A 24,300-nucleotide genomic window follows, 5' to 3' on the forward strand; every position below is an offset into this window, starting at 1 on the left:
AAGCAGAGTCAGCCATTGGTTTCAAGCGGAGGTTTTTTTTCATTTGCAGGGATCCTTTAAAGACCAACTACCAAATTTGTAGAACATATACTGTCAGCTGTTTGCAAACTTGATGAACAAAGAATCACCTAAAAATGTATGAGACTTTGAAAAAAACATGAATCTTGATTTGGTTTCATTTATTTGCAATAAAAAATAAGTACAAGATCTCCCTTTACAAATAATTGCAGGGTAATGCAGCATGTTGAGAATCTCGCCCATGAAAGAGACAGGGAGGAGATCACAAACATTTGGAAGGACAGAAGAAAAAGCACATCTACGGTACATTTAGCCTTTTTCACCAGAACATTCTCTCTAGTCATTTAAAACCACACTGGCCTGTACTTTTTTTTTTTTTAGCTTCAAATAACCAACAATTTTTATTTCCAGGCATCAATCAAACAGCAAGCGAGTGCAAAAAGTGACACGTTTTTAAGTGTTCTCGAGTTTCAAAAATAATAATGAATAAATGCTGCTACCAACACATTCAGGAAGTCTTTCGCAAACGCTTCAGCCACACGCGCTCAGTGTGTAAATGTACCACGCACACGCAAAGATGTAGAAAAAGGCCTCCGTGTTACATGAACACTGACAACTCACATTCAAGCAGCAACAGTAGAACTGCAACACCAGAGAAGAGAGGAAGGGGGCGCCAAAACGCATTACCCGCCACCGCCACCGTTGGAGAAAAACAAGAGCTAGCGCTGATATGTGATGTGCCAAGCAAGGACGATTATGTACATTCCGAGGTTATTCTTGTCTGTACAGTTGCAATAAAAGAGTGCTTATCTTATATAGCGATAGTTATTCAGTAAATGGACTCAAGTTACACCTTAACGGGCAGTGGGTTAAATCAAACCGAAAGAGGACCTAAACGAAGAGGTTCATACCAAGTATTGCCTTAGCTACCACACAAAGTAGCCTTGAGCTTGTCAAAACGGGCTGCGGAAGATACCATGTGCTAGCTAGTTCCCCAGGCTAGTTTGCAGCCTAAACGGCCAGTAGCAGAAGACAAAGCCACGTAAGGACTATTTGGAACTGAAAAGAATATTTATATGGGATATAGTTACAGTATGAAACGGAAGAAGCTGCGGCGGTGGCGGCACATTGGCAAACGGGATTTGGACGACAATAACACGCAAATGACATTAAAAAAAAAATACAAAAAATAAAAGTGACTCGATTGACTGGGTTGTCCACAAATATTGCGGAGGCTCCGTTGCGGCCGCCCGTCCTCACCGCGGCCTCTTGCGCATGACGAAGATGAGGACCTTTCGGATGGCCAGTAGCCGGTCCTTCAAGACGCTCATGGACAGGATGGTGAGCTGGGCCCGGTTCTCCAGCGGAAGCACGGCCAGAAGCCACCAGCACCACGCCGGGCCGCTGCCGCTCGACTACGCAAAGACACGAAACCAAAAAATTCAAACCACAACAAAAACAGGAGCCTCTTAAAGTAAAACAGAAATTTAGGATAGCTATTTTCAGTGCCGTGCTGGCGTTCTCACCTGGGGGTCCGGGACTTTGCCGGGCAGGTGTCCAAAGTGACTGACGATCTGCGTTTTCATGTCGTCTTTGAGCGACGTGAACCAGCTGTTGGCCAGCTCGTAGACGGCGTCGTGCAACTTCAGCAGTTCGCCCAGCTCCTCACCTTCCACCTGCAATGAAACACACCACATTCTTATTACAATCAAACTTTTTTTTTTTTTTTTTTTGGGAGGGGGGGTGATAGTTGAGACGCAGCCCCACCTTTTTGTCTTCAAGGTACTCAATTTTGGCAGTGTGGTAGCCGTCTCTCTGGCCGTGACTTAAGACTTTGAAGCGAGACACCCCGGTGGTCTCCACCACCGAGCGTCCGTCGGGGAAAAACTTCACATCTTGGACCTGGAGAGACAACAAACTCGTTGAGATTACGTTGGAACACTAGGGATCAATAGCAGCGGAGGTGGGACCGACCTCCAGCATGCATCCGTAGTCGGCAAAGCCTTTGAGCTCGTCGGCGATGCACATGCCAAACTGCTTGGTGCCCGTCTCCATGGAGCGGCGGATCATCAGGCGGTAGCGCGGCTCAAACACGTGCAGCGGACACGGGATGGTGGGGAAGGCCATGGTGCACACGAAGATGGGCACTTCCTGGTTCAGGCTAGAGCGGGAGCAATTTGCGCAAATTGAGCGGTCGCAGTAAGAGGCGCACATCTCCAGCGGGTGAAACTCACTTGGAGAGCTCCTTCATCTCCTCCTCGTGGATCTTCTTCCTCTCCGCTAACTCGCTGGCCAGGTAGCGCTGCAGCACCTCCTCCATCAGCAACGTCTTGTTGTAGCCTCGGGTGGACAAAAACTGGCAGGGGGGGAAGGTACGACAATGTTTTCGATAAGGCATACAGACAAAGTACTCATGATAGTTAGCTCTCCTAAATTTTGTGCGGCTAAGCTGAATTTTCCCTGCCCTCTGAAAAAGACGGCTCATTACCTCAGATAGGTTCTCTTTGCACAAAGGGCAGTTGGGGTTGTGGTCCAGGCAGCGCTCCAAACACTTGAGGCAGAAGGTGTGTCCGCAGGGCGTGGCCACCGGCTCGTAGAACAGCCTGGAAGACGACCACCATGACGTTTAGCGAAGTGCGCGTGTCAATTTCTCCTCTGCGCCATTAAGCTGTCTAGTCCCTCACCTCATACAGAGTGAACACTCCATGTCGCCGCTGTCCAACAAGTGGGTGGGAACCACTCTGCCCCCGCATACCGGCGCCAGCTTGACATCGCTGGAGTCGCCTGCATAAGTGGGTGGCCATTTTAAAACCGGGAGCTCCCCTTCCAGACATCTCAATGCATTTTTGCGATGTGCCTACCACGCTTGAGCAGCTTGGAGGGAGGGCTGAAGAACCCGTCGTCACTAGGCTTCCTCTTAAGGCCAGCGGTTGGCGTCGGTACGGAGGCCAGGATGTCAGCCAGGCTCTTGCTGCTGGTGCCGCTGCCATCGGCTGCCGGCGCTGCGCTCGACTCCCACGGTCTGGAAGACGACTCGTCCGGCAAGGTGCTTTTTGTCACACTCAAGTCAGAGTCCTAGACAGAAAAAGAAATAATCAGTATGAAGGATGGATTCGCAGCTTTGAATCAATCACAGAGACATGCAAGAACAAATAAATGTGGATTTTGGCCAGAAATGTATTCAGTACATAGGCAACAATTAGTTGAGTTACAAGCAACACTCAAAACCCGTAAATTGTGGTGGCACTCTATCGGGTCAAAATGATTTTCATTTTTTGCACCTTTGATGATGAAGTGGGCTTCTGTGCAAGGGGCCTGAGGGTTCTCAGCAGTGCGGGGGGCTTGATGGGGCGTGAGGCCACCCCACCTTGGAGGGGGTGCAGGGGCGTGGGCATATCTTGCTTCTCAAACACGGAGGAGAAAAGCTCAGCCAGGATCTGCATTTGGGGGGAAAAAAAATACTTTAGTACGGCTGCTGGCGGACAAAAACATGGCGTGAGACCGGGATTACCTTCTGAGCCTCCAGTCTGACTTTGGTCCATTTGGGTTTGAGCGCCACACACAGGAAGTACTCCTGCAGGGCCTCGTCGTTGCGCGATGCATTGCTGAGTGCGGTGGCCTTCAGGTAGTGAGCCTACAGGCGCAAAGACAAACCAATGAGATGGTAAGGTCTTGTTGTGTTGCATATGAAGATGACCCCCCCCCCCACCAAAATAAATGTCAAACTCTCATGTCCAGAATAGCACGACTGGATTTTGCCACAGTCCTTCTCACCTTTGGCCAGAGAGGTTTGATCCGGCACAAGCTGCTGGCGTCCTGCACCGCCTGACTGGCGTTGTTCATCTCCAGGTGCAGTTCAGCCCGCTGGCACAGTAGGCGGCCAGAAGATGGCGCTGCACACACAAACACGCGAGTCAGGTCAAGTGGAAGGTAGAAGTAGGCCAGTTGGCGCTTGTAACGTGACATGAGCAGGCCTCACGTGGATGGCCAGGGAAAAAAACTGAAACGTCAGAATAAATGCAGCCATCCTGCCACAACTTGAAGTATGGTGTGTGTGTGCGGGCGGGGGGGTTAAAATCTTATTGGGTAGCAGGAGAAATAAAGCAAATTTGAGGGCAAACAAAGTAAAGTTATACTTGTTTGGAATCATGTCATTGGGATTTAAAATGAAATGAAATCAAATGAGCTTCCCGAAATCCTCAAAATGGAGCCTGCCCTTTGGTGAATGTGTGCGGCTGGCATGCGGCGCGGCGAGTAAAACGACAGGAGGCGTCTCATAGTTGCCTGCGATCGTCGCCAAGGCCAGCCTGACTGCTTCCTTCCCAGTCACCACCGTGGAGCAAGGCAAACAAACAGTCGATGGGTGTCGTAAACAGACGCGTGCCCGTTTGGCCACGTCATACGGTTTCAGTCATTTTGGAAGCCCGGCATGACGTGAACGGCTGGCGCACGCACTGCTTGTAACGTTTTAAATCAATGATGGCGTGATAACATTTCTCGCGATTGAACATGTGTATGATGAACTCATTGAAGGTGATGTTTTCTGAAATCTGAAAAGGTTCTTCTGTGGCGCAAACAAGAACAAAAAGTCCAAAGAAAAAGCATGACACCACAATCATGTTGTGTATTTTTGAAGATGATGTCAACTTTTACAGTCCAAATCACATCCGTCCAGTGGGACCAGAACAGCCAGTGTGTTTTCTGTTCCGCCTGGACAAAGGGAACTCGAGCCAGCCCACGTGTGACTCATGCCGTGCATCATGGATTGGTTATGTATCATCTTGAGATGCGTGACCTGAATGTTACCCAACGTGCCAGCACTTATGAAACGTTTACGTATGAGGGGTCCAGTTACGCAGAAACGAGGCAATCGAATCGTCTGGCTTTGTATTTAATAAGTGTGACTCCTGCCACAGCAACAAACTATCATTATGATGGATGTATTGTGTAAGTTTAATGTGTCACTTTTAGAAAAACATTTTTTTTTTTACAGACTTCCTTTTGGCTTGTATTTATTGTAAAATGTTGGCCAGTCGCTATTTTGGCCATCACGTGAAGCACTCTCTTTGAGAAATGCTGATGAATAATACTTTATGAATCTATGTTTTAACCTCGTTAAGTGCTATCCATACAGAAATTTCCATTCATCGATTTGAGAATACATTACGCTTAATTTGGAATAGAATCATGTCACATAACACAATTTTGTATTTAAGATGTGCATCACATTATATTGTAATAAAAGAATCACCAATAAAACCTATTATTTAAGGAAATATTTTTGGTCACTAGTAATGTAAATATTAAATAGAACTGGCATTTAAACACAGTCATACAAAATGGATCAGTCTGTTATGGAATTCAAGCAACGTTTCAACATTTTTCCTGACTTTTTATATTAATTGAGGTGTATTTTATGAATGAGAACCACTTGATAAACTATCAATAAAGTCGATTTAATGTGTGCTTGTTAGGTAATGATGGGGGGGGCAGTCATATAACACGTCCCGCGTGGACAAAGCTCACACTAGCGCCACCAGCTGGTGACACCATGAATTGAGCTGGGTGAAAGTAGGTCACTGTTGCAAATAATGAAACATTTAAAAAGTTTGGCTTTTCCCTTACCTAATGCCACCGCCTCGTCGTATTTCTGCAGGGCCTCCGTCAGGTTCCGGTTTTGCCAGAGCACCTCGCCGTCGATCCACAGCCCGCGTGCTCGGCTCTCGGTGGAGAAGAGTTTCTCAAGCAGGCCGCCGAGCACCACGTCCAGCCGGCGGCCGTTCGGCAGGCCGTCGTCCTTGCGGGCCAGGGCTCGCTTGCAGAGCATACAGTCCGTCACGGAGTCGGGCTCCAGGCAGCGCCTGCAGAAGGTGTGTCCGCACTCCACTGTGGAAGGTTCGTGGAGCAGGCATCGGCACAAACCGCACGAGAACAAGTCCAGGGGGTCGTCCTCAACGCTTCCCCCATCGGCGTCTTCGTCCTCATCCCTGCCAGCAGTGCTCCGGAGGCCCGGTTCCTTCTCTCGGAGGCTCCGAGCAATGCTCTCCACTAGAAGTGGCAGCTCCTCCGGCCGCAGCTTTCCCAAGCTGGCCGCCACGCAGTACGAGTCCAGCGCCTCAGAAATTCGCCCGGCGCGCACCAACGAATCGGCCTTGCGTAGGCACAAGCCCCGGTCGGGTTGTTGGAGATCGGCCAGCTGCGAGCTGTAGATCTCGGCGGCCAAGTTGAAATCTCCGGCGCGAATGGCCTCCCCTGCCACTTCCAGCATCTCGGGGCAGATGCCCAGGGCAGACGGGTGGGTGAGCGGGTGCAGCGGCATCTCGATCTCCATGATTAATTTAAAAAAAATAAAGACTATTTACCTATTTTCAATTAATAATAATAAAAAAACCTACACGTTATAGGACTAATCGCATCTTCACGTTGTCCAACCGAACACCCGAATAATTGCCACTGGAAGTGAATTTGGATTCAACACCAAATTCTTACGTCCCCATTTTTTCAACGAGTAAAGAAGCCGGGGGAGGTTTAGCGAATAAGAAGCTTAAAATAATATCCACCGAACGCAGCAGCGTCAGGAAAAAAACTAGTCAAGTTGACAATAACGTATAGTGGGGTACCGTTAAAATATTTACATTTAAATGTCACCCCGGTTGTTGTTAATACAAGAGCCATCTTAGCAACATGCTAACAGCGAGCAGATGTCAACCGAGCAGCTTCCAATCCTACTCGCACCGCGGACGTCCACTAACAAATCCGAAGTCTCGAACGACAACGCGACTCGAAAGTTATCAAGACGTCCTCCTCAATTGGAAAAGCAAAACTAAACAAAATAGCTCAAAGTCGCTGTTTTTCTTGTCGACTGCCCACAGATAAGTTCGCCCAGCCCAGACTGCTTTCGACGTCGACCCAGACGAGAAGCCGCTCACTGCGAGTTTGCTCCTCGCAGCAATTTGCCATGGTCTCATTCGCCTAAAAGAACCACGTGACGTGAAAGTAGTTCCCTCATTGGCCGGCTGCACGTCCCACTTATATAACGTGCTTGTGTTATTGTATAACGCAGCTCTCGCCACTGTATGAATATCACGATTACCCATACGTGCATACATATTTATAGATATTTATCACATCATATTCACGCGAGGGCATGCATTAACGCTTCATCATAGGAAATGATGATCACCTAAAATGACGACACTCAGCGCTCTCAATGCTGCATTGTTTTATGTCACGCTTTTATATAAGCTGCGTTACAAGTGCAGTTTCTTTTCTGGACTATGTCGTATACGCAAAGTTATATGACAAACAGCGACCCAATTTTGTTACTTCATACGTCATTGTGTAACTAAAAAAACATGTTACGTGAACATTAGCTAACGCTGACCCGAGCCCAGTATAACCGCCCCCTTTCACACTTAAAAAAACATCACCGCCCCCTTGCACAATTTAAAAAAACAACAAAAGCCTACAAAATTTTAAATCCATCAAAGTCCACGGAACGTTTTCATCAGCACACAACGTGCAGTGGATATTAAAATTCCATGTAAGATAAAGTTGTGTGCAGTAGATATTTTTAAAAAAAAACATAAAAATGAAGTCTTTTTGACTTGCACAAGTCTGCACACCCTATGTCTGGGACTGTGTTCGCAAGTTCGAAATTCGTGTTAAATGGGGGTCAATTGGGGTCAACACGCAGAAGATGGGAGACTGAGGTTGCTTGTACTCAGTACTTACCGGAGATTGGTGCCGATCAGTCATTGTTTGGGTTGGCAGCCTCACTAACCCCCCCCCCCCCCCCCCCCCCCCCCCCCACCCCCCCCCCCCCCTTTTCAGCAATTTTGGAGGGACGTCCACTTCTTGGTAATGGACCATTTTCTCTCCACCCGATGAAAACTGTCCTCACCTCATTTTCAATGCTTCGGAAAATGTTTTTCTGTGATGCTGTGGAAGCTCATTGCAATGTGATCAAAAACATTTTAAGACAAACCCACGAGAATATCTGAACTCTGTTTGGGGTTAATCAGGGACACTTTAAATGGCAACAGATCTGCGCTGACTCTCACCACTGCGTCAATTCTGAACACAGCCACATCCCTTGTGATAAGTGGGTGTGCAGACTTGTGCAACTACATAATCTCTGTTATTCTTTGTGAAATTATTTGCTGTAATTAAGCAGGTTATAGGCTACAATGATGAAAAATAAACAAAATGATAGGTAGCCTTTTTTTCTTTACATCTTCCACTATAGCTTTGTGTGTGCACTGTGCACACATACACATGTGTGTGTGTATTCACGTGTTGACTGCACTCTCATGACTCAACTCCCCATGGAGATAGTTGATAGGTGTGTGTATGTGTGTGTGTTTGTGAAAAGCTGGTGAGGTGCATGTGTTTTCACTGAATGGATTCACAGTCACGTGTTGCTGTGGATTATTTCAGTTAAATCAAACATATTGTTTATTAAAAATTGTTCACCTTCCAGAATTTTGTAGTTTTGAAAATGCTTTGCCTCACAACACTCACTATTTTATCTCTCTGTTTTACAAATCTAAAATTTTGTGCATCCCAATATTTTGTGGCCTTGAAAACATTTGAACTTCCAATACTTTCAGTACTTTATCTTTCCCAAAACTTTATACATTTCCAAATTTTTGCACATTTCAAAATTTAACACCTGAAATTTGACGGGCCTGAAAATGTTTTTAGTTAACACAACTACCGCTAGATGGCAGTGTGAGCTCCCGCATTTACATTTGTCCTCTTTTTTGTTTTACAGACACTGCTGCTACTTTTATACTTGCACATTAACAAACATTCACTAAGAATAACCATACTAATGCAGCATCGTCATTCATTTACTTGAGTGCTTGGGATTATTTTTGGTTTCTAATTTCTTCTATAAAGACAGAGAGTACTGCAATGGCCCGTACAATTACAAAACGAAGGAGTGAGTTGTGCTCTCGACCTTTGAGGCGTGTGAAAGGCCTTCACAGCCAGCCATGCAATCTCCCACGTCATCCGTTCACGCCGCCTGTCATGCGGTGAGGACGCCTGTTCCCAGCAAAATTCTTTAATTGGCCAGCGTGTTGCACAGGACCTTTACACCAGCCGAGAGAAAAATGAATCTTTCAGTCTGACTCGCTCATGACCATTTCATTTCCGGCGTGCCTAACGAATATTTCAATAAGTGAGTAATACAAACGTGCAGTATTTCGTTTAGTGCCAAGAAAAGTTTGTTGATGTAATAAAAAAAGTGTTTTTGTGATCAAAACAAAACTTTATGAGAAGACCCTAATACAATTTGCTTTGATCCAAGACTTCATATACTGCATAGTAAACTGGCAAAAGTATGAACACTTATCATTTGGAGCAAGAAGTTAACACAAGTGATATGAAAACTTAAAATCCAAATAAAAAAATGAAACACAAGCTATGAGGAAAATGAGATAAGCCATGATAAGCTACGTATGTATCAAAAATGAGACATAAACAAGAAGACGTATGTCAAAAAATGAACAGGACGCATTCAACCCCCCAATTAGAGCAACAAAAACGCAGCCCGCGTGTCAAAAATGAAACAAGCAATAAAAGACATACAAATTGCATAAAGCTAATTCTCAATTTGATGGTTGACTTTGAAAAAGGGGACGCGAGGGGCCCTTTATGGAAGCTTTTGTGGCAAAGCTCTCAGGGTCGGCGAGCGTTTTTTACGACGTCCATCAAGCTCTGATGTTAGCCACACGTCGATGCCCTCTGGCTTATTAAGACCATAAGTCAGCGCACTTGGTCGCCTTTCCGTCACGCGGGAGCGCTTAAAAACAAAAAAACACAGCCATCGATTCGTATTTTTCCCGGCTGCCATTTTCGGTTATCAATGCCATGTTTGAGGAACAGAACACGCCGCCATTAATGGGAGTAAAACATGAAAAGTTAGCGTCCCTGTTGGATTGGAATTTGAATCACAAGCGGGCGGCACCTTGAGTCTCAAATTCAAAGTATAATAATTATGAGGTTGTTAAAACATGTCCAGGCATGTCCATGATTACATTTTCCCGCCATAAAAACATGGCGCTATTGATTGGCACTTGCAATAAGAATACACTGTAAAAGACTTGATGACACATACATGTGATGGAAGGCCTCGCTCGGCTTCACTAATCTCGTTTTCGCCACCCGGGCTGTCGTCGTTTGCCACGTTCTCGATTCAAGCGCCACTTTATTGCTTGCGCGCCGACAAAGGTGTTTCCGTATATGTTTTGGCGTGATGAAGCGGAGACAAAGGCGTACTTAGCCAGATGGAACGCTGGCATTAAGGCAAGCGCTTAATTGGGTTTGTCCTGACAATGACGACAAGAGTGCGACCTTTGCGCCACGACGGAGAAGGTGGACCCTTGTTGCTAATTGCAATAATTGCAAAGTTTGTTCAAGGTCACTTGGAGTGTTCGAAAAGCGCAGTCGGCCATTTTGTTTTGAAGGCGTTGTATTGGGAATATTTTCAAAATATTTTGTTTACTCGAGCGACATGAAATTCGGGAGGCACGTGTGTGTGATTTGTGCGATTGCCATGGGTGACACACCCACTTTTTACCTTGTGACGTCAATCCAGATCAAATGTCGTCAATGGATCATCTTAATTTCCCAGAAAGAGGCGTGGCCGCTCATCTCGTCATCATAGAGGGAAGATCACGGAGTATCTAAAGGGAGGAGGAGGACCCACACACATGCACACACACACACGAGAGCGAGAGAACCCAGAGGAGATCGCACCCATCAGACGGAGAACTTTGGAAAAGCAAAGCGAAGGGACGGAAAGGACTTTTAGCTGGGCGACATGAACGTTCCATACATGACACAACTTGCACTTTTTTGTTTGTTTTGCTGCGGATGCTGGCAATCCACAGGTAAGTCCCTATTTATGGGGTTTGAGGAAGAAGATTCAGCTGGTCAAAGTTGGCTTTCATTTTGCACTAAGGATAAAAAAATAAGTATTTTGGTTTGAATATGTGGTGACGTGTGCTTTTCATTCAGACGCTAGTCGTTTCCAGAGATTGGAAGATGGACTTCTGTTCAGAACGGTGATAATTGGACAATATTGATGTCATCTTATTTTTGCTTTCTGGTTCATTTCTTCTTCTTGAACTAAAGTACTGACCTGAAATTGACTTGCGGTTTGGTTGTAGGTTCGAGAAGACGAACCCGCTCAACTATCGTGGCGAGACGACAGCGAGGTTGGTCGGACGCGTTGGCCAATGTGTGTTTGCAACTTGAACAAAATAATATGAATGACATTTGTTTGCAGCAGCAGCAGCAAGCGCAGAATCTTTTCAAAAGGGTAGGTTCTTTCATTTTGATATCCTGCTTTGTTACTCACGTGGAAATCAAACCAAGACGACGTCTTGTGGGTCTACGCTAAGTTGCTGAGACTAACTGGCTATAGGCACTGAATTAAAAAGAAAACTTCTCTTCCCCAGTTCCTGTTTCATTATTCAAAAGCAAGGACCTCTGCTGACTCGGAGGAGAACATGGTGAGTGGACCGGACTGGTCCCCAAATTAGAACCTGTGATGATTGGTCGCATTTTCTCCCGCAGTCCGACTCTGTTCACCCTCTGATGCGACTTTCACCCAAATTGTCTCAGCGGAGGAAGAAGACGGTGGTGCTTCTGGTAAGACAAAATGTCTACTTAGCACTTTGTGTTACAAACTAACCTTGTCTCTCTCTTGCTTTTGCCTTACGCAGAATATTTGAGAGGGGTCGCTGCGACATTATGCTCGACAAACAAAGCTAAAAAGAACGGGAGCGGTCATCTGCGGATGTCAGAGTGCGGACGCGGTGTTCCGGGTGAAATGACAGCACGCTTGATGCTTGTGAACGTGACTCAGATGTGTTGCACATTAAATACTCGTACTATGACTGACTTTGGCTTTTATTTCAACGCAAAGGCTTACATGCATGATTGTTTCCCTGGTAGAGGTTGGCTCATTTCAAATTGAAGGTCTCCATGATGACAAGTTTAACAACCTGCCAATGTATTTTCTTTAATTACACTCGAGTGGACCGAGAGTTATCGCTGCCTGGAAAGGCGACTTAAAAATACAGAGTTTTTGACACTATTGAAATGTATTGATCAAAAAAGTTTCTTGTAAGTCAATATAGGTAAAAAGATAGTTGTTCAACGTCGATTTGACCGAGCACATGATCGTTAACCCGGCCGGCAGAGGTTTCAGCAGACGACTTAAATAAGGTATGAAATGTGTTAATTTAAAAAACGTGTGGGCAGTAGAGGTGTCAATCTTCGTCCGAGTCGTCGCTGTGGTTACGCGTGGGGAGAGAGCACCTGATGGAGGACATCATCTCATCGCGGATCTGCTTGTGGGGGTTCTCCTCCAGATCCGTCTTGACGGCGCCGCATTCGGACAGCCTCCACTCGAGCTCTGAGAGCAAACACGCAGCGAGTGACGCAAAGATGAAGTATTAAATTCATAAAATAATATTTAGAAATAGAAGAAGGAACAATAGGTCCACATACTGACCTTCTACCGTGAGGTTCATGCCGCCGAAGACTAGTGGCCCTATAAACTGTCCCTTCATGTTGCCCTCGCAGTAGACAAAAATGGTGGGCAGGTTTCTGTCGGGGTAGTTGGCGATGCAGGTGGTGGAGATGGACTTGAGGAACTTTGTCTGAGGGAACTTGCGGGCCAGCACGCTCAGGTGCTGGTTGATCAGGGCGCATAGGGGGATGCTGGCCAAAAACAAACAACGAGGCGATTAGCATTTCATGTTGGACAGTGGTGACAGGACCAGAGCATTTTTCTTTTCAAATTAAAAACAAATTAACCGGGATACAGCCCAACTTGTCAAAGGTCCGCACAATTACTACTTACCCCTGCTTGTAGAGATGCAGCACCACCCAGATGCCTTCTCCCGCCTTATTCACCTCTTGGACATAATCCTGACCAGAGATTTCTGTCAGTTCCCCAAATATGTTCTTCATCTGTGAGGACTTCCACTCGGCCAGACGCTTTTGTCTATACGCGCGCGCACACATACACACACAAACGGCATATAGCAAACCATGTTTCTTTACTTGCAACTGCCATAGCTGTAATATATAAAACACCATAATAATCTAATAACATTGGTAAATAGAGTTTAAATGTATGCATTGTGACGAGTTCACATTTACATTGTAAGAATTCGGGATGGCCTCACCTGTACATTTCAACGGCGGCTTCATCGTCCTCTTCAAATTCGTCTTCATTCTCCTCCAGCTCCTCCAGCGTCATGTTTTCGTATGTTTTCACTGCGCACAACAGAAGACAGGTGTTTTTAAAATATCTTTGTAAAATAATAAATAAAAATTCAAAAAATATTTGTAAACTGTCGCCACCTGCAGGCTACAAGAAGCAGTGCAAATTTAAATCATGTCTCCACTAAAGTATTTTCCCTTCTAAAATGAGTTGATAAACGATTCTTTAGAACAAAATTCTTTACCGACAGACTGCTGCTGGAGAGCCAACTCTTCCTCCTCGTCGTCATCTTTCGGGACTTCTTTCGGTGGAAGTATCCCTTTTTTCCTCAAAATGTCATTCCACTCGGTGTCCTCGTTGGGGTCCTGTGAGACGCACAATTAGTACATTTCGACCCCATAAGTGCCAAAGGACGCCCATCGAGTTGTTTACAAGAAAACACAGAGTATTGCTGAAGCAACACGCTAAACTAAACTTGAGAAAACGCTACACGCGACAACTACTACTAGTTCACACGTTCAATTTACATCAACGCCTTAAAGTGTTAACTTAAATATTCTAACCTGCATTTTGGCACGCTGAAGTTTTCTTAAATAATCACACCACTCCTCTTGGCATGACCGGAAACTGAAAGAGAAACGACAAAAGAAATCCGGTCAGAAACAAAAAACACAATTTTTCCAAGACTGTCAATATTCCTTATCATACGACTTAAACTAAACCTAAGTAATACGTGTTTCTCCTAAACACACTTTTCGCCTTTTTAGTATTAATTGGAAAGTTTAAATAAGTGTTCAAATTTGAAGTTAAATAAAATAAATCTTCAGGGGACAATAATAAACGTAGTACCAATTTCCGCTTTAGCCCTAAACACGTCCATATAAGGCATGGCAGTCTGGCATTCCATTTGTGGCTGCTGAAAACGTCATTGAACATGTGCCACATGCTTCATCCTATATATATATACAGTTATTATATAGGTCGCAAAATAAACACAATACCTTATGCTGAATTATTAAGAATGTTATTCACACAAAATATTAAAATAAGAAGGTTTTAATCCCCCCCCAAAACACACAAAGTGAATATTGTGATGATGCATTTGTGTGACTACCAGACACGGCCAGCGCTGGGGCATGTGACACTGTAAAATCCAATTCATCATATATATATATATATATACACACACACACACAGTTAATATTATTCACACAAAATATTAAAATAATGTTTTAATCCCCCCCAAAACACACAAAGTGAATATTGTGATGCATTTGTGTGACTCCCAGACACGGCCAGCGCTTGGGCATGTGACACTGGAAAATCCAATCAGAAGAGAGCAAATATTCCTTTGCGGAAGTACAGTGAGAGCGGCTCAAATGGGGAAGTAGGGAAAGTACAATCACAAGCGCTCAGCCTCATCCTCTTTCAGCAAGCTCTATTGTCCGACTCTATCCCTGACGTGGAGTAAAAATATAAATGCTGGAAACGCAAGGGTACGGATTTTTATTAAATGACGTCATTCATAAATTATTCAGACGACGGCACTTTTTGATGAGAGGAACGGAGTGACACATCTTGCCCGAGAACATAAGAAACAATCTTGGATCGGCGTGTCCAGCTGTTGAGTTTCGCTCGACTTGAGCAAGTCTGACGTTAGTGTTCGAAGTTCGAACCCCGCGTGGCAAGCAATGAAGCAAGCCGCTTATTCGCCGCTGTAGACCGGCGGTGTGGACTTCCCAGTCCTCCGCTCCGGTGATCCCACCCTGCTGAGAAATGTGGCTGAACCCGGAGGAAGTGGCTCTGAAAAACGCGCTGAAGCTGTGGGTCACCGAGCGGAGCAACGACTTCTTCCTGCTGCAGAGGAGGAGAGGCCGCGGGGAACCCGCCGGGAAAATAAGCGGTCGGTAGAAGTCGAGATACCGGGAGAGGAGGTTGAGCGAGGAGGGCGTGAGGGTGGGGAGTGGGTGGGTCGACGCGCTCTTGAAAACAAAAATCCTGCACTTGAAAATCCCCCAAAAATAAGAAGTCGACTTGAATCCAATTTAAATGCGTCTTTTAAAGGGCTGCAAACTTGGCGTATGATTGACCCAATGAGTCCAATTTCAGCCGTGCTTCTTGTAATTATTGCCTGACTGTGGATTTAGTGTCACTTCAAGACAATAATTAACCATTTGCGCATTTTGAAAGTTCCCCCAACTCACTTTATTTAATTATTGCCTGACTGTGGATTTAGTGTCACTTCAAGCCAATAATTAACCATTTGCGCATTTTGAAAGTTCCCCCAACTCACTTTAATTTATCAAGCACCTTAAACCATGCTCATTCAACATTCGAATATTGGCTACTTATTAGAAGTGACCTCATGCTCACCTATGTTAACACTGCAGCTCTGCTTATCTTTAGACTTTAACATCATAGTTTCTCTCAGTGTAAATCAGCCAGCTGTTCTAAATAATGGACAGTTGTTCATATTTTGAGATCACAATATAGAAGAGCTCACTCACATTTTTTTTTTTTTTTTTTTTTGCCCCATGATTTACACTTGATGGGTGGCCACTGGCTGGGGCAGGGAAAACATTCTGGAATGTTTCCCTTCCCTCAGAAGCCTTTGTGCATGTTGCCAGGCTACGGCATCACGCCTTCAAGCGGCTCAACTTGGACAGTTAAAATGACTGCAGAGTCTAAAACAACAAGATCCCATTTTTTCTCCATGTGAGTGCCTAGAAATTAACAAAATTTAGCACAACAAAAAAAGTTAAAGCACTTAACGTTTGTATACACCCGACGAACATTAGTAACATTGTAACTTGTGCAATCTTAAGCGTACGTATGGTCAAAAGGTGTTGTGTTGTGTGCAGGCCTCCTGGTGGGGGCGCTAGACACGGTGCTGGACTCCAATGCCAGGGTGACACCCTTCCGAATCCTCCTCCAGATCCCGGGCTCGCAGATCAGTTGGATCATCGCTAGTGGTAAATCCATACAACACATACTGATGATTTAGTTGTGTGCGCGTTTTATGTTTTGTTGCCGTCTTTGCAGGAGCCACCATGGAGGAAGTGAACAAGCACTGGGATTGGCTGGCACACAACCTGCTGCACTCGCTGTCCGTCTTTGAGAACAAAGAGGACGGAGCCAGTTTTGTCCGAGGAAAAGTCAAGGTGGGAGACACGACGCAGGTCAACCACGAATCCAGAGTCCAAAGAAAAAGCCACATACGACATACGTGTGTCAGGGCCTGATCGCGGAGGAGTCGCGCGGTCGCCAAGCTGCCCAGGAGGACGACCCGGAGAAGTTTCGCGAGGCTCTGCTGAAGTTCGAGCGCCACTTTAGACTGCCGTCGTCGGAGAAACTGGTCACCTTCTACTCGTGCTGCACATGGAAGGGGCGGGTGCCGCGCCAGGGCCTGCTCTACCTCAGCATCAACCACTTGGCCTTCTACTCATTCCTGCTAGGCAAAGAAGGTACTCATGATTTGATTTTTTTTTAGTAAATGCATGATTATAATCAAAGCCATCTATGCTTTGCTTTTTGGTTCCCTTGGCCTCCTTTCTCAGTCAAGTTTGTGATTCCCTGGGCGGAGGTGATTCGGCTGGAGCGGGTCTCCGGCGGATTCATGACAGAGGGCATCCGGGTGAGCACCAGGCAACGGCAACGGGACTTCTCCATGTTCCTCAACTTGGACGAGGCTTTTGGGGTGGTGGGGCAGCTGGCCGACATCGCCCTGCGTCGCTTGCTGGACAGCGAAGGCCTGGAGCTGGACCGGGTGCTGCAGCAGCCGGCTCGCATCACCAAAAGGTCAGACTTGCTCATTTAATTAATTCTTCTTCTTCAAGCTGCTCCGCATGACATGGCTTCTTGAGACTTTGACCCCCATGTGATCTTCCGTTCAGGGTTCTGGAGGAGCAGGCGTTGCGAGAGTACGTTCTGGCCCTGTTCCGCCTCCCCCGCAGCGAGAGGCTCCACGAGGTGGCGTCGTGCGCCGTGTGGACGCCGCACGCCCGCTGCCACACGGCCGGCACGCTCTACACCACCGACAACTACTTGGGCTTCTCCAGCCGAGAGGAGGGCCAATGCATTCTCCTGATACCCCTCACGGAGGTGAAGATGTCAGCTCGCCCGTCATGGGTATCGATAGCCGCTGCTAAGTCGTGCTGAAGCGCTGACGTGCCGCCAGGTGGTGTCGGTGGAGAAGGCGGAGAGCACGTGCACGCTTCCCAACCCGGTGATTGTGAGCGTGCGCTCCAAGAAGGCCTTCCAACTCATCGAGCTGCAGGCGCGCGACGACCTGGTGGAGAGCCTGGACTGCAGGCTGCGCTCGCTGCACCTCAAGCAGTCGGCCTTTCGGACCAGCCGGCGTGCCAAGAGGACCTCGGTACGCTAATTCAGTAATGATTTAGCAACATTTAGAGTTGAAGCAGGGAAACCTATGTTGGTTGTTGTTCCTGCATCAGAGCTGCCACAATCCTTACTACACCTTCTACTACGACACGGCGTGCTCGGATGAAGAAGAGATGGAGGAGCAGGTGCTTCGGAATACCGTCAATAGCGAAGCTCTCATGACTGCCTTCCATCACAACACCCCAGGAAGTAACAACAACGAGGTAAGCGAAAGCAGCACAAATGTCGCTATCGCAACACATCTCGTATCCAATTGATGTCGTTCGTACGTTTTCATGGGTTTGCTTAGCATACGGAGGTGCTGAAAGAGAAGATGTGGGAGGAACACTTTGCCGAGTTTGGCCGTGGCGTCCACATGTTTCGCACCGACAAGCTCCAGCGGCTGATTGCTCTGGGCATACCCGAGTCGCTTCGAGGCGAGCTCTGGATGACGCTCTCGGGTAAGAAGCGCCAAGACAGATGCTAACATGCTAGCAGTTGCTATGCTTACATATAACAAGAGGGAGGGAAAAGTGCTCAGGCAGTTGCCTACAATTTCAAATTTTAACATGCCAATGCGTTTATTTTTAACCCGCAGACACGACTTCTGATCTGGATTCGGACCCGGGCTACTACGCAGCTTTGGTGCAGACATCCATGGGTCAGAGCAGCCTGACCACCGACGAAATCGAGCGGGACCTCCACCGCTCCCTACCGGACCATCCTGCCTTCCAGAACCCCACCGGCATTTCGGCTCTCCGCCGCGTACTCACCGCCTACGCCCACCGTAACCCGAAGATCGGATACTGTCAAGTATGACATCTTACTTTCTGTCCATAATTGTTGTCAGCAGTTGCTTTGCTAACACATAGCCTTCGGATGCTAGTCAATGAACATCTTGGCATCCGTGCTGCTGCTGTACGCCAAAGAAGAAGAAGCTTTCTGGCTGTTGGTGGCCGTTTGTGAGCGGATGCTTCCCGACTACTTCAACAGGAGGGTCATCGGTAAGCAGCTCTGCATTTAACATTTGCATTAGTGCTGGGAAATGTCCGCATTGTTGGTCCATTTTCCACTGCGCAGGTGCTCAGGTGGACCAGTCGGTGTTCGAGCAGCTCATCAGCGAGCGTCTCCCTGATCTGGCTGATCATTTTCCGGACCTTTCCACATTGTCGTCGGTGTCTCTGTCCTGGTTCCTGACCATCTTTGTCAGCGTGCTGCCCTTCCAAAGTGCTGTGTGCGTGGTGGACTGGTTCTTCTTCCACGGCATCAAGGCCATCTTTCAGCTGGCTCTGGCCGTGTTGGAGTCCAACGCTGCCAGCCTCTGCGCCCGTGTGGATGATGGACATGCACTTATGGTCCTTGCAAGGTACTTCCAAGAACTGATGTGTTTGTTTGTTTGTTGGTCGAACCGTACAGAGAGTGACCATGAACTACTTGTTTGTGTTTGCGTCATCATCTTAGCATCAATCGGTTACATTAATGTCACCTACTGACCTGTTGCAGTTTTCTGGAGCATGTTGGAAGTGACCAGTCGTCTCCTGGCGAGTTCTCTCAACCCCCTGCAAATGGCAGCGGCAACAACATGATGGACGCTCCCGCTGTGGGCCAAGCTAACATAACACAGCTCATCACTGACGCCTATGAAGTGAGTCACCAGCAGCTAACGAAGGAGCGAGAATACAAATCCAATTATGTTGTCATGATAAAATGATCATGTATGCCGTCCTATTTTTGGGCTTTGCTAATATGCTGCACCAACAACGCCAACAGCCTGCCAGTCCACATAAAACAGATTGTTAAAAAAGTATTTTATGCATCTGTGATAGTGTTTGAAAAACATTCTTAAATAGGTTATTGTGTTACCTAGCATCTGGGCTGCGTTTTTTAAAATGATTTTTAATGTAGTCAAATTTGGTCTTACATCTCACCCGAGTGCAACTGCGATGAACTCGCGAGATCTCGTGGAAGTCATAAAAAGCATGGGCGCTAATCTGTGTTAGCAACTTTAGCTCAGTCCGTCGAGGGATAACGGGGCCCCAAAATGTCACCGAGCGACAACACACGCTCCCAAGTCACCTAACAAAGTATTCCTAAACATAACGCGACCCATTTGCTGTAATATTGAATTATATTACTTTAATCGTCGCGACTATTGGGAGAGAGAGGCGTAGGTGTCTTACCTTGGTCACACGCAGATCAAGCGGCGCGCACGTAGTGACGTCACAGAGACACGCGCACTAACGCGTCACAAATGAACAGGTATAGTCATTAAAAAAAAAAGCAAAAGGAATATGGATGGAGCTTTTATCCAACCAATAGCTGAATAATTTGTTTTTTTCCTCCCAAAATAAAATTCCATAAATGTGTGTTCTGGGTCAGAGGTTCGGGGATTTGACGGTGAGGAAGATCGAGAGACTTCGCTGTCGACACAGAATTCAAGTTCTGCAGGCACACGAGGACACAACCAAAGAAAACGCTGTGAGGAATGATGAAAATGTTCATGCTAATGAGAATACAAATTCACAGGCGTGTTTTCTCAGTTAAGAGTGGTGACGCCAGATGTTTCCATCTCTGCGGAACACCTGGCTGACATTTATGACCTCTTCAAGGTAAATTCTTTGCCACTCTTCAGATATTTTTTTAATGCAAAAAAGTACCATTCTTATAATTGACTATTCAAGATTGAATTGGTATTGTTCTTGAACTATTTTTCTCACTAAGCTTGTAATGGTATTGTTTCCACCCAGACGGAACATTTCATCAGCCTATACTGGGGCGACATCAGCGCGGTGGCTGCGGCCGAGGCGGCGTCTTGGCGGCGCGGCGTCTCGTACTTGGAGCGCCAGTACCGACTGGACCTGCCGCAGTTCAAGAGCCTGTACGGGCTGCTGGCCCCTTGGCCGGCGGTGGGTTGCCATGCCGACACTCTGGCCCACCGCACCTTCAATTTGTTGGACTCGGACAGACAACATCTGCTCTCGTTCAGGGACTTTGCCCTCTGGCTTGGTGAGTAGGGTGTGACGACTGTTTGTTGATTTGAAATGTTTTATTATTTTTGCTTTATTAACTTTTATCTCAACTAATTCAATCCCAGGTTGTCAAAATAGTTTTTTTCTCAGCAATATTTTTCTTGAAAAATGTTCCTGTTTGTCGTATCAGACACTTTGTACTGCGGGGAGCTGAGCGACAAGGTGAAGCTACTTTACCGTCTTCACTTACCACCCGGTGAGTCTTGACTGAAGCATTGAAATTCAACGGCATCTTTGTTGGCGACATCACTTTTGCCTTCCGCAGCTCTGACGGACAGCGAGGAGCGCTCGTCCGAGATGAACATTCCTTCTGTATCGTCTGACAGACCTCTCCGCGTGGGCGTGGCTTCCGGTAGGGACGGAGCTGGAGATGTGGACTTGGTTTTCCACTTGCTTACCGAGTTGTTTTTTTTTGGCTGCTAAAGAAAAGGCTGATGGGAAAGAGGAGGCCAAGGACTACCAGGAGCAGCTAAAGCAGATGCTGCGGGATGTAGTCATGGCCAAAGAGAAGGAGAAGGATGTCCAGCAGCCGCTCCCCCTCATGAAGCAGGTACAGTTTAATATTTCATTCTTCTGGATAGAAGAAAAGGATGTAACTAGGACTTCAAAAACAATATCATCGAACTGCATCTCGGTTTGTCAGCACGAGTTCATCCAGTTTTGTAAGACGCTGTGCAGCCTGTTCCACGGTGACCCCGAGGAGAACGAGCTCTTCCAGGCAATCGCCAAAGTCACGAGCCTCGTCTTGCAAATTGGCGAGGCCACTACCAGGCCCGCGGGACCGAACCGGGACCTTTCGGGGCCGCCAGACAGTGAGTGGACCATTAGCCTGGCCCAGATTCTGGCATCTCTGCTGACTGAGCAAACGCTGGTCAACTTCTTGGAGCGGGCGTGCGATCTGACGAGCCGCATCGCCACCGCCAAAGAGAAGCAGTACCAGCAGAGGGCGCCGCTGCTCGCCCTGCAGCACGCCCAACGCTAAGACCACCTGACATTCTGGTCCGACCTAGTAGACTGAGCGCAACTAACCGGACACGCCTTCCGTTTTTCACTGTGAGTCAATTCTGATGTTTTTCTACACAAATATTTTCTAACTTGAGTGTTTAATGCATGCACCTTCTCACTTTTTTGTTTTTTCAATCTAGAGCCAAAATGTGCAAAAACTTTTATCATGAAAGCAAAACACTGGATTTGTCTTTTGAAATAAAATTGTAGTAAATGCTTTTGTAATCTTTTCTTGTAACATTTTTTTAAAAATATTAAATAAACCTGCAGTACTTTATTCTCGAGAAATATCTTTTTTTATCTTCAAAAATGACCCTGGAATGAAAAGGAACCAAGACAGGGTGAGTACTGCAGGAACTTGGTTTTAATAGCTACTGGTGAAGGATTACACTTTGCCATCAAAAACAAAACACACACTGAACTAGTACTTGTACTTAGTGTACTAGTTAGTGGGCTAGTTAGTGGTCAGGGTTCAGTTAATGGAGGGAAACACTGGAGTATTTTCTCTGACAACTCAAGAGTGCTTTGATCGTGGACTTCTTTAGGTGCATGACATCGTTAAATGTATAGGAAGTAGTCTTAGCCGATTGTTTCACTCCGTACAACACCGACAATATATATTATTTGTTCGTTTTTGATTTATACACAGTAATAGGTCAGGTTGTACGGGAGAGAGAAGGAAGGTCATCTCAAAACGAGTCCGATCGAATTTTGGGATTCACAGGCAACACAAACTGACAAACAGGCGACAAACTCCACAAACACACATTTTTCCCACGCGCGTTTTCCGTTTAAACGGCCTCCACGTAGTTGGCAGGCAGCATACCGGTCTTGCCGGAGCGCTGCACGGTACCGTACATCCAGCCCTCGTCGATGGACTGCACGTTGACGATGACGTCGCCGTCCTTGAAGGAAATCTCATCGCTGTCGGCCGCCAGGTAGTCGTACATGGCGCGCACCGTTTTCTGCAACCGGGTAAAAGTGTTAGAGACCATAATTGGGCTTTTGGAGGACGTAAAGGCGAACCGAAGTGTTAGGTACCCCGGTGGTAGAGGGGTGTGAGGGGATGGAAGAGACGGTGGTCTGCTGGGTAGCCACGGACGAAGATCTCTGCTGCAGTTCCACGGTCTTGGCTTGTTGGTAACCTGCAAAGAAACAACATCAAGTCACGTTCATAAATCACCAGGCAAACCGTCTTTCATTTAAGCTTCACCCATAGAAGTGGTGACGTATCCAGAGGTGGTGACATATCCGTTGCTGTAGAGGGACAAGTGATGCTCTGGGTCGTGGGAAATCTCGGATTTCTCGTCAGCCACGCCGCTCATGGCGCTCAGGGCGCTGGTGGAGCGGGAGTGCTCCTTACTGCGGCGGTGGGCTTGGACTAGGGTGGAAAGGGAGAATTAGAGACACTGAAGAGGTACATTCCTATCGGCCAGTCGTTCAAAAAGGTATCTGGTCAGAAAATGCTTTTATCGGGAAGGTGCTCTGGAGTGACATGACTTTTAGTCCTTTGAGGTAACCCTGGTCAATGGTTCTTGGTCCTCTATGAACCATTTGGTTTATTCCACTCCGCAGCTACTGGAGTTAACATACAGTGAATCTAGTTCTCCATTCCACAATTTACCAGACATCAGGTGCAGACTCCTGGACTGGATATTGTCCTCAGCCGGATCATAGTCAAACACGGAACCAGGATTGGTACGCCACACTCGCAGATCTGAAGAGGTGAAAGGTAGCTAAATCAGGGGCCGACTTCAGAGGAACCAGTTGGAAAGCATTCATTGGGAAATTCATTTGATGCGCAGTTAGTGCCAGAACGAATTAAACTGTACTGTCAAGCTGGCCTAAGTGTCCAGCAATTCTTACCGGTGGTGGTCTCCTGGTCGTGCTCGACAGCGCGCCTCCTTTCCATCTCGACCACGCGCCTCTGGATGCCACGGTAGGTGATGTCGCTAAAGTCCTGGGTGTTCTTCTTCACACGCTCCGTTATCAGGTCGGTGGTGGTAGGCGTGAAGCTGCCCTTGGTCTTCTCAAAGGCCTCGTGGTAGCGCACCTGAAGCGCAGATAAGGTTCAGATAAGGTTCTCAAGTCACGACTCCAGTTAGACTTAGTTGCCAATATTTGGACTGGGATATGGCTTACTCCAGATATGATGCGCTGGGTTTCCCTGACACGTCTCATCTCCGGGGTGTCTAGAACGAAGGCGGCCTTGCCCTGGACCTGCTTGCGGAAGCTGTCGGAATACAGCACCTGTCAGGAAAAAAGCAGGGACACCCGGTGAGGCCAATTTCGACGCCAACTTTTAGCGTAGCCACTAGCATAGTGGATAGCGACAGGACACACTGACAGACAAGAGTGACCAGAGATGTTAGGGGGGATATAAGACGAAAGAATGAATATAGTTAGAGGGGCCATTATACAGCCCAGAAAGTTCAGCTGCAGGACATTAGGTTTAGTTATGTTCGTCAGAAAACTTGACAAACAAGTGTGGGTTCACTGCAATTGACAACAAAGAACCAAATCCTACACACTGGACCTGGGTTTGACCAGGACGACGTTAGACAAAGGGGTTAGAGTTGCGTAGCGAACAGAGAAGAAGAAGAACACGGAAGTCGGCTG

At 46.8% G+C, this 24,300-nt stretch overlaps 5 protein-coding genes across 39 annotated transcripts in view; 2 read left to right on the forward strand and 3 right to left on the reverse strand.

Moving 5' to 3' along the window:
• Positions 1 to 164: 164 nt before the first annotated feature.
• lonrf2 (LON peptidase N-terminal domain and ring finger 2) lies at positions 165 to 6,974 on the reverse strand. Its single transcript, XM_037239507.1, has 12 exons — positions 5,644 to 6,974; positions 3,793 to 3,911; positions 3,530 to 3,652; positions 3,300 to 3,455; positions 2,880 to 3,093; positions 2,703 to 2,802; positions 2,507 to 2,621; positions 2,253 to 2,374; positions 1,993 to 2,179; positions 1,786 to 1,920; positions 1,545 to 1,694; positions 165 to 1,433 (listed from the first exon to the last, which is right to left on the reverse strand). The coding sequence occupies exons 1-12, from the start codon at positions 6,347 to 6,349 to the stop codon at positions 1,275 to 1,277; spliced, it is 2,286 nt and encodes a 761-aa protein (XP_037095402.1). The 5' UTR covers positions 6,350 to 6,974; the 3' UTR covers positions 165 to 1,274.
• A 3,623-nt stretch (positions 6,975 to 10,597) lies between these two features.
• Positions 10,598 to 11,930, forward strand: nms (neuromedin S). Its single transcript, XM_037240333.1, has 7 exons — positions 10,598 to 10,919; positions 11,047 to 11,093; positions 11,199 to 11,246; positions 11,321 to 11,350; positions 11,490 to 11,543; positions 11,608 to 11,682; positions 11,757 to 11,930. Exons 1-7 carry the CDS (start codon positions 10,850 to 10,852, stop codon positions 11,763 to 11,765), a joined length of 333 nt encoding a protein of 110 aa, XP_037096228.1. The 5' UTR covers positions 10,598 to 10,849; the 3' UTR covers positions 11,766 to 11,930.
• Positions 11,926 to 19,256, reverse strand: pdcl3 (phosducin-like 3). 3 transcript variants are annotated; one of them, XR_005096170.1, is made up of 7 exons: positions 13,831 to 13,894; positions 13,512 to 13,632; positions 13,230 to 13,320; positions 12,902 to 13,045; positions 12,551 to 12,759; positions 12,105 to 12,451; positions 11,926 to 12,064 (listed from the first exon to the last, which is right to left on the reverse strand). XR_005096170.1 is itself a non-coding variant. In XM_037240326.1 (7 exons), the coding sequence occupies exons 2-7, from the start codon at positions 13,834 to 13,836 to the stop codon at positions 12,306 to 12,308; spliced, it is 717 nt and encodes a 238-aa protein (XP_037096221.1). In that variant the 5' UTR covers positions 13,837 to 13,894; positions 19,142 to 19,256; the 3' UTR covers positions 11,926 to 12,305. The 3 variants fall into 3 exon arrangements, 2 of the variants coding, with proteins under 2 accessions (XP_037096221.1, XP_037096220.1); XM_037240326.1 differs by adding an exon at positions 19,142 to 19,256 and having other exon boundaries at positions 11,926 to 12,451; XM_037240325.1 differs by adding an exon at positions 14,382 to 14,391 and having other exon boundaries at positions 11,926 to 12,451.
• On the forward strand, positions 14,647 to 21,889 carry LOC119115588 (TBC1 domain family member 8). Of its 2 annotated transcripts, none has more exons than XM_037240267.1 (20): positions 14,647 to 15,170; positions 16,129 to 16,239; positions 16,310 to 16,428; positions 16,503 to 16,731; positions 16,825 to 17,065; positions 17,161 to 17,368; positions 17,445 to 17,642; positions 17,722 to 17,871; positions 17,958 to 18,108; positions 18,246 to 18,460; positions 18,534 to 18,651; positions 18,728 to 19,013; positions 19,151 to 19,292; positions 20,027 to 20,125; positions 20,188 to 20,256; positions 20,395 to 20,653; positions 20,807 to 20,872; positions 20,942 to 21,028; positions 21,102 to 21,226; positions 21,320 to 21,889. In XM_037240267.1, exons 1-20 carry the CDS (start codon positions 15,044 to 15,046, stop codon positions 21,656 to 21,658), a joined length of 3,339 nt encoding a protein of 1,112 aa, XP_037096162.1. In that variant the 5' UTR covers positions 14,647 to 15,043; the 3' UTR covers positions 21,659 to 21,889. The 2 variants fall into 2 exon arrangements, with proteins under 2 accessions (XP_037096162.1, XP_037096163.1); XM_037240268.1 differs by having other exon boundaries at positions 15,134 to 15,223.
• A 134-nt stretch (positions 21,890 to 22,023) lies between these two features.
• neb (nebulin) overlaps positions 22,024 to 24,300 on the reverse strand; it is a 43,770-nt gene continuing 41,493 nt past the window's right edge. For all 32 annotated transcript variants that reach the window (XM_037240225.1, XM_037240258.1, XM_037240245.1 and 29 more), the window contains 6 exons: positions 23,824 to 23,931; positions 23,548 to 23,734; positions 23,306 to 23,398; positions 22,895 to 23,062; positions 22,723 to 22,826; positions 22,024 to 22,646 (listed from right to left, as the gene is read on the reverse strand). In XM_037240225.1, coding sequence (XP_037096120.1) covers positions 22,473 to 22,646; positions 22,723 to 22,826; positions 22,895 to 23,062; positions 23,306 to 23,398; positions 23,548 to 23,734; positions 23,824 to 23,931 — 834 coding nt within the window. In that variant the 3' untranslated portion in view covers positions 22,024 to 22,472. The remainder of the gene's footprint in view (positions 22,647 to 22,722; positions 22,827 to 22,894; positions 23,063 to 23,305; positions 23,399 to 23,547; positions 23,735 to 23,823; positions 23,932 to 24,300) is intronic.

Source organism: Syngnathus acus, chromosome 21 (assembly GCF_901709675.1).
Source record: "Syngnathus acus chromosome 21, fSynAcu1.2, whole genome shotgun sequence".
In the NCBI taxonomy this organism is placed as follows: domain Eukaryota; kingdom Metazoa; phylum Chordata; class Actinopteri; order Syngnathiformes; family Syngnathidae; genus Syngnathus; species Syngnathus acus.

Coding starts and splice junctions, on each gene's coding strand:
- lonrf2 (XM_037239507.1), bottom strand. CDS start 6,349: ATGGAGATCGAGATGCCGCTGCACCCGCTCACCCACCCGTCTGCCCTG. Junction 2,180..2,252: donor GAGATGAAGGAGCTCTCCAA/GTGAGTTTCACC, acceptor CTCCCGCTCTAG/CCTGAACCAGGAAGTGCCCA. Junction 1,921..1,992: donor ACTACGGATGCATGCTGGAG/GTCGGTCCCACC, acceptor TTGTCTCTCCAG/GTCCAAGATGTGAAGTTTTT.
- nms (XM_037240333.1), top strand. CDS start 10,850: ATGAACGTTCCATACATGACACAACTTGCACTTTTTTGTTTGTTTTGC. Junction 11,351..11,489: donor CGCAGAATCTTTTCAAAAGG/GTAGGTTCTTTC, acceptor TCTCTTCCCCAG/TTCCTGTTTCATTATTCAAA. Junction 11,544..11,607: donor CTGACTCGGAGGAGAACATG/GTGAGTGGACCG, acceptor TTTCTCCCGCAG/TCCGACTCTGTTCACCCTCT.
- pdcl3 (XM_037240326.1), bottom strand. Junction 13,046..13,229: donor GCCGCCGTTGAAATGTACAG/GTGAGGCCATCC, acceptor GCGCGCGTATAG/ACAAAAGCGTCTGGCCGAGT. Junction 12,760..12,901: donor CTGCATCTCTACAAGCAGGG/GTAAGTAGTAAT, acceptor GTTTTTGGCCAG/CATCCCCCTATGCGCCCTGA.
- LOC119115588 (XM_037240267.1), top strand. CDS start 15,044: ATGTGGCTGAACCCGGAGGAAGTGGCTCTGAAAAACGCGCTGAAGCTG. Junction 16,429..16,502: donor TTGTCCGAGGAAAAGTCAAG/GTGGGAGACACG, acceptor TACGTGTGTCAG/GGCCTGATCGCGGAGGAGTC. Junction 21,029..21,101: donor CCGCGTGGGCGTGGCTTCCG/GTAGGGACGGAG, acceptor TGGCTGCTAAAG/AAAAGGCTGATGGGAAAGAG.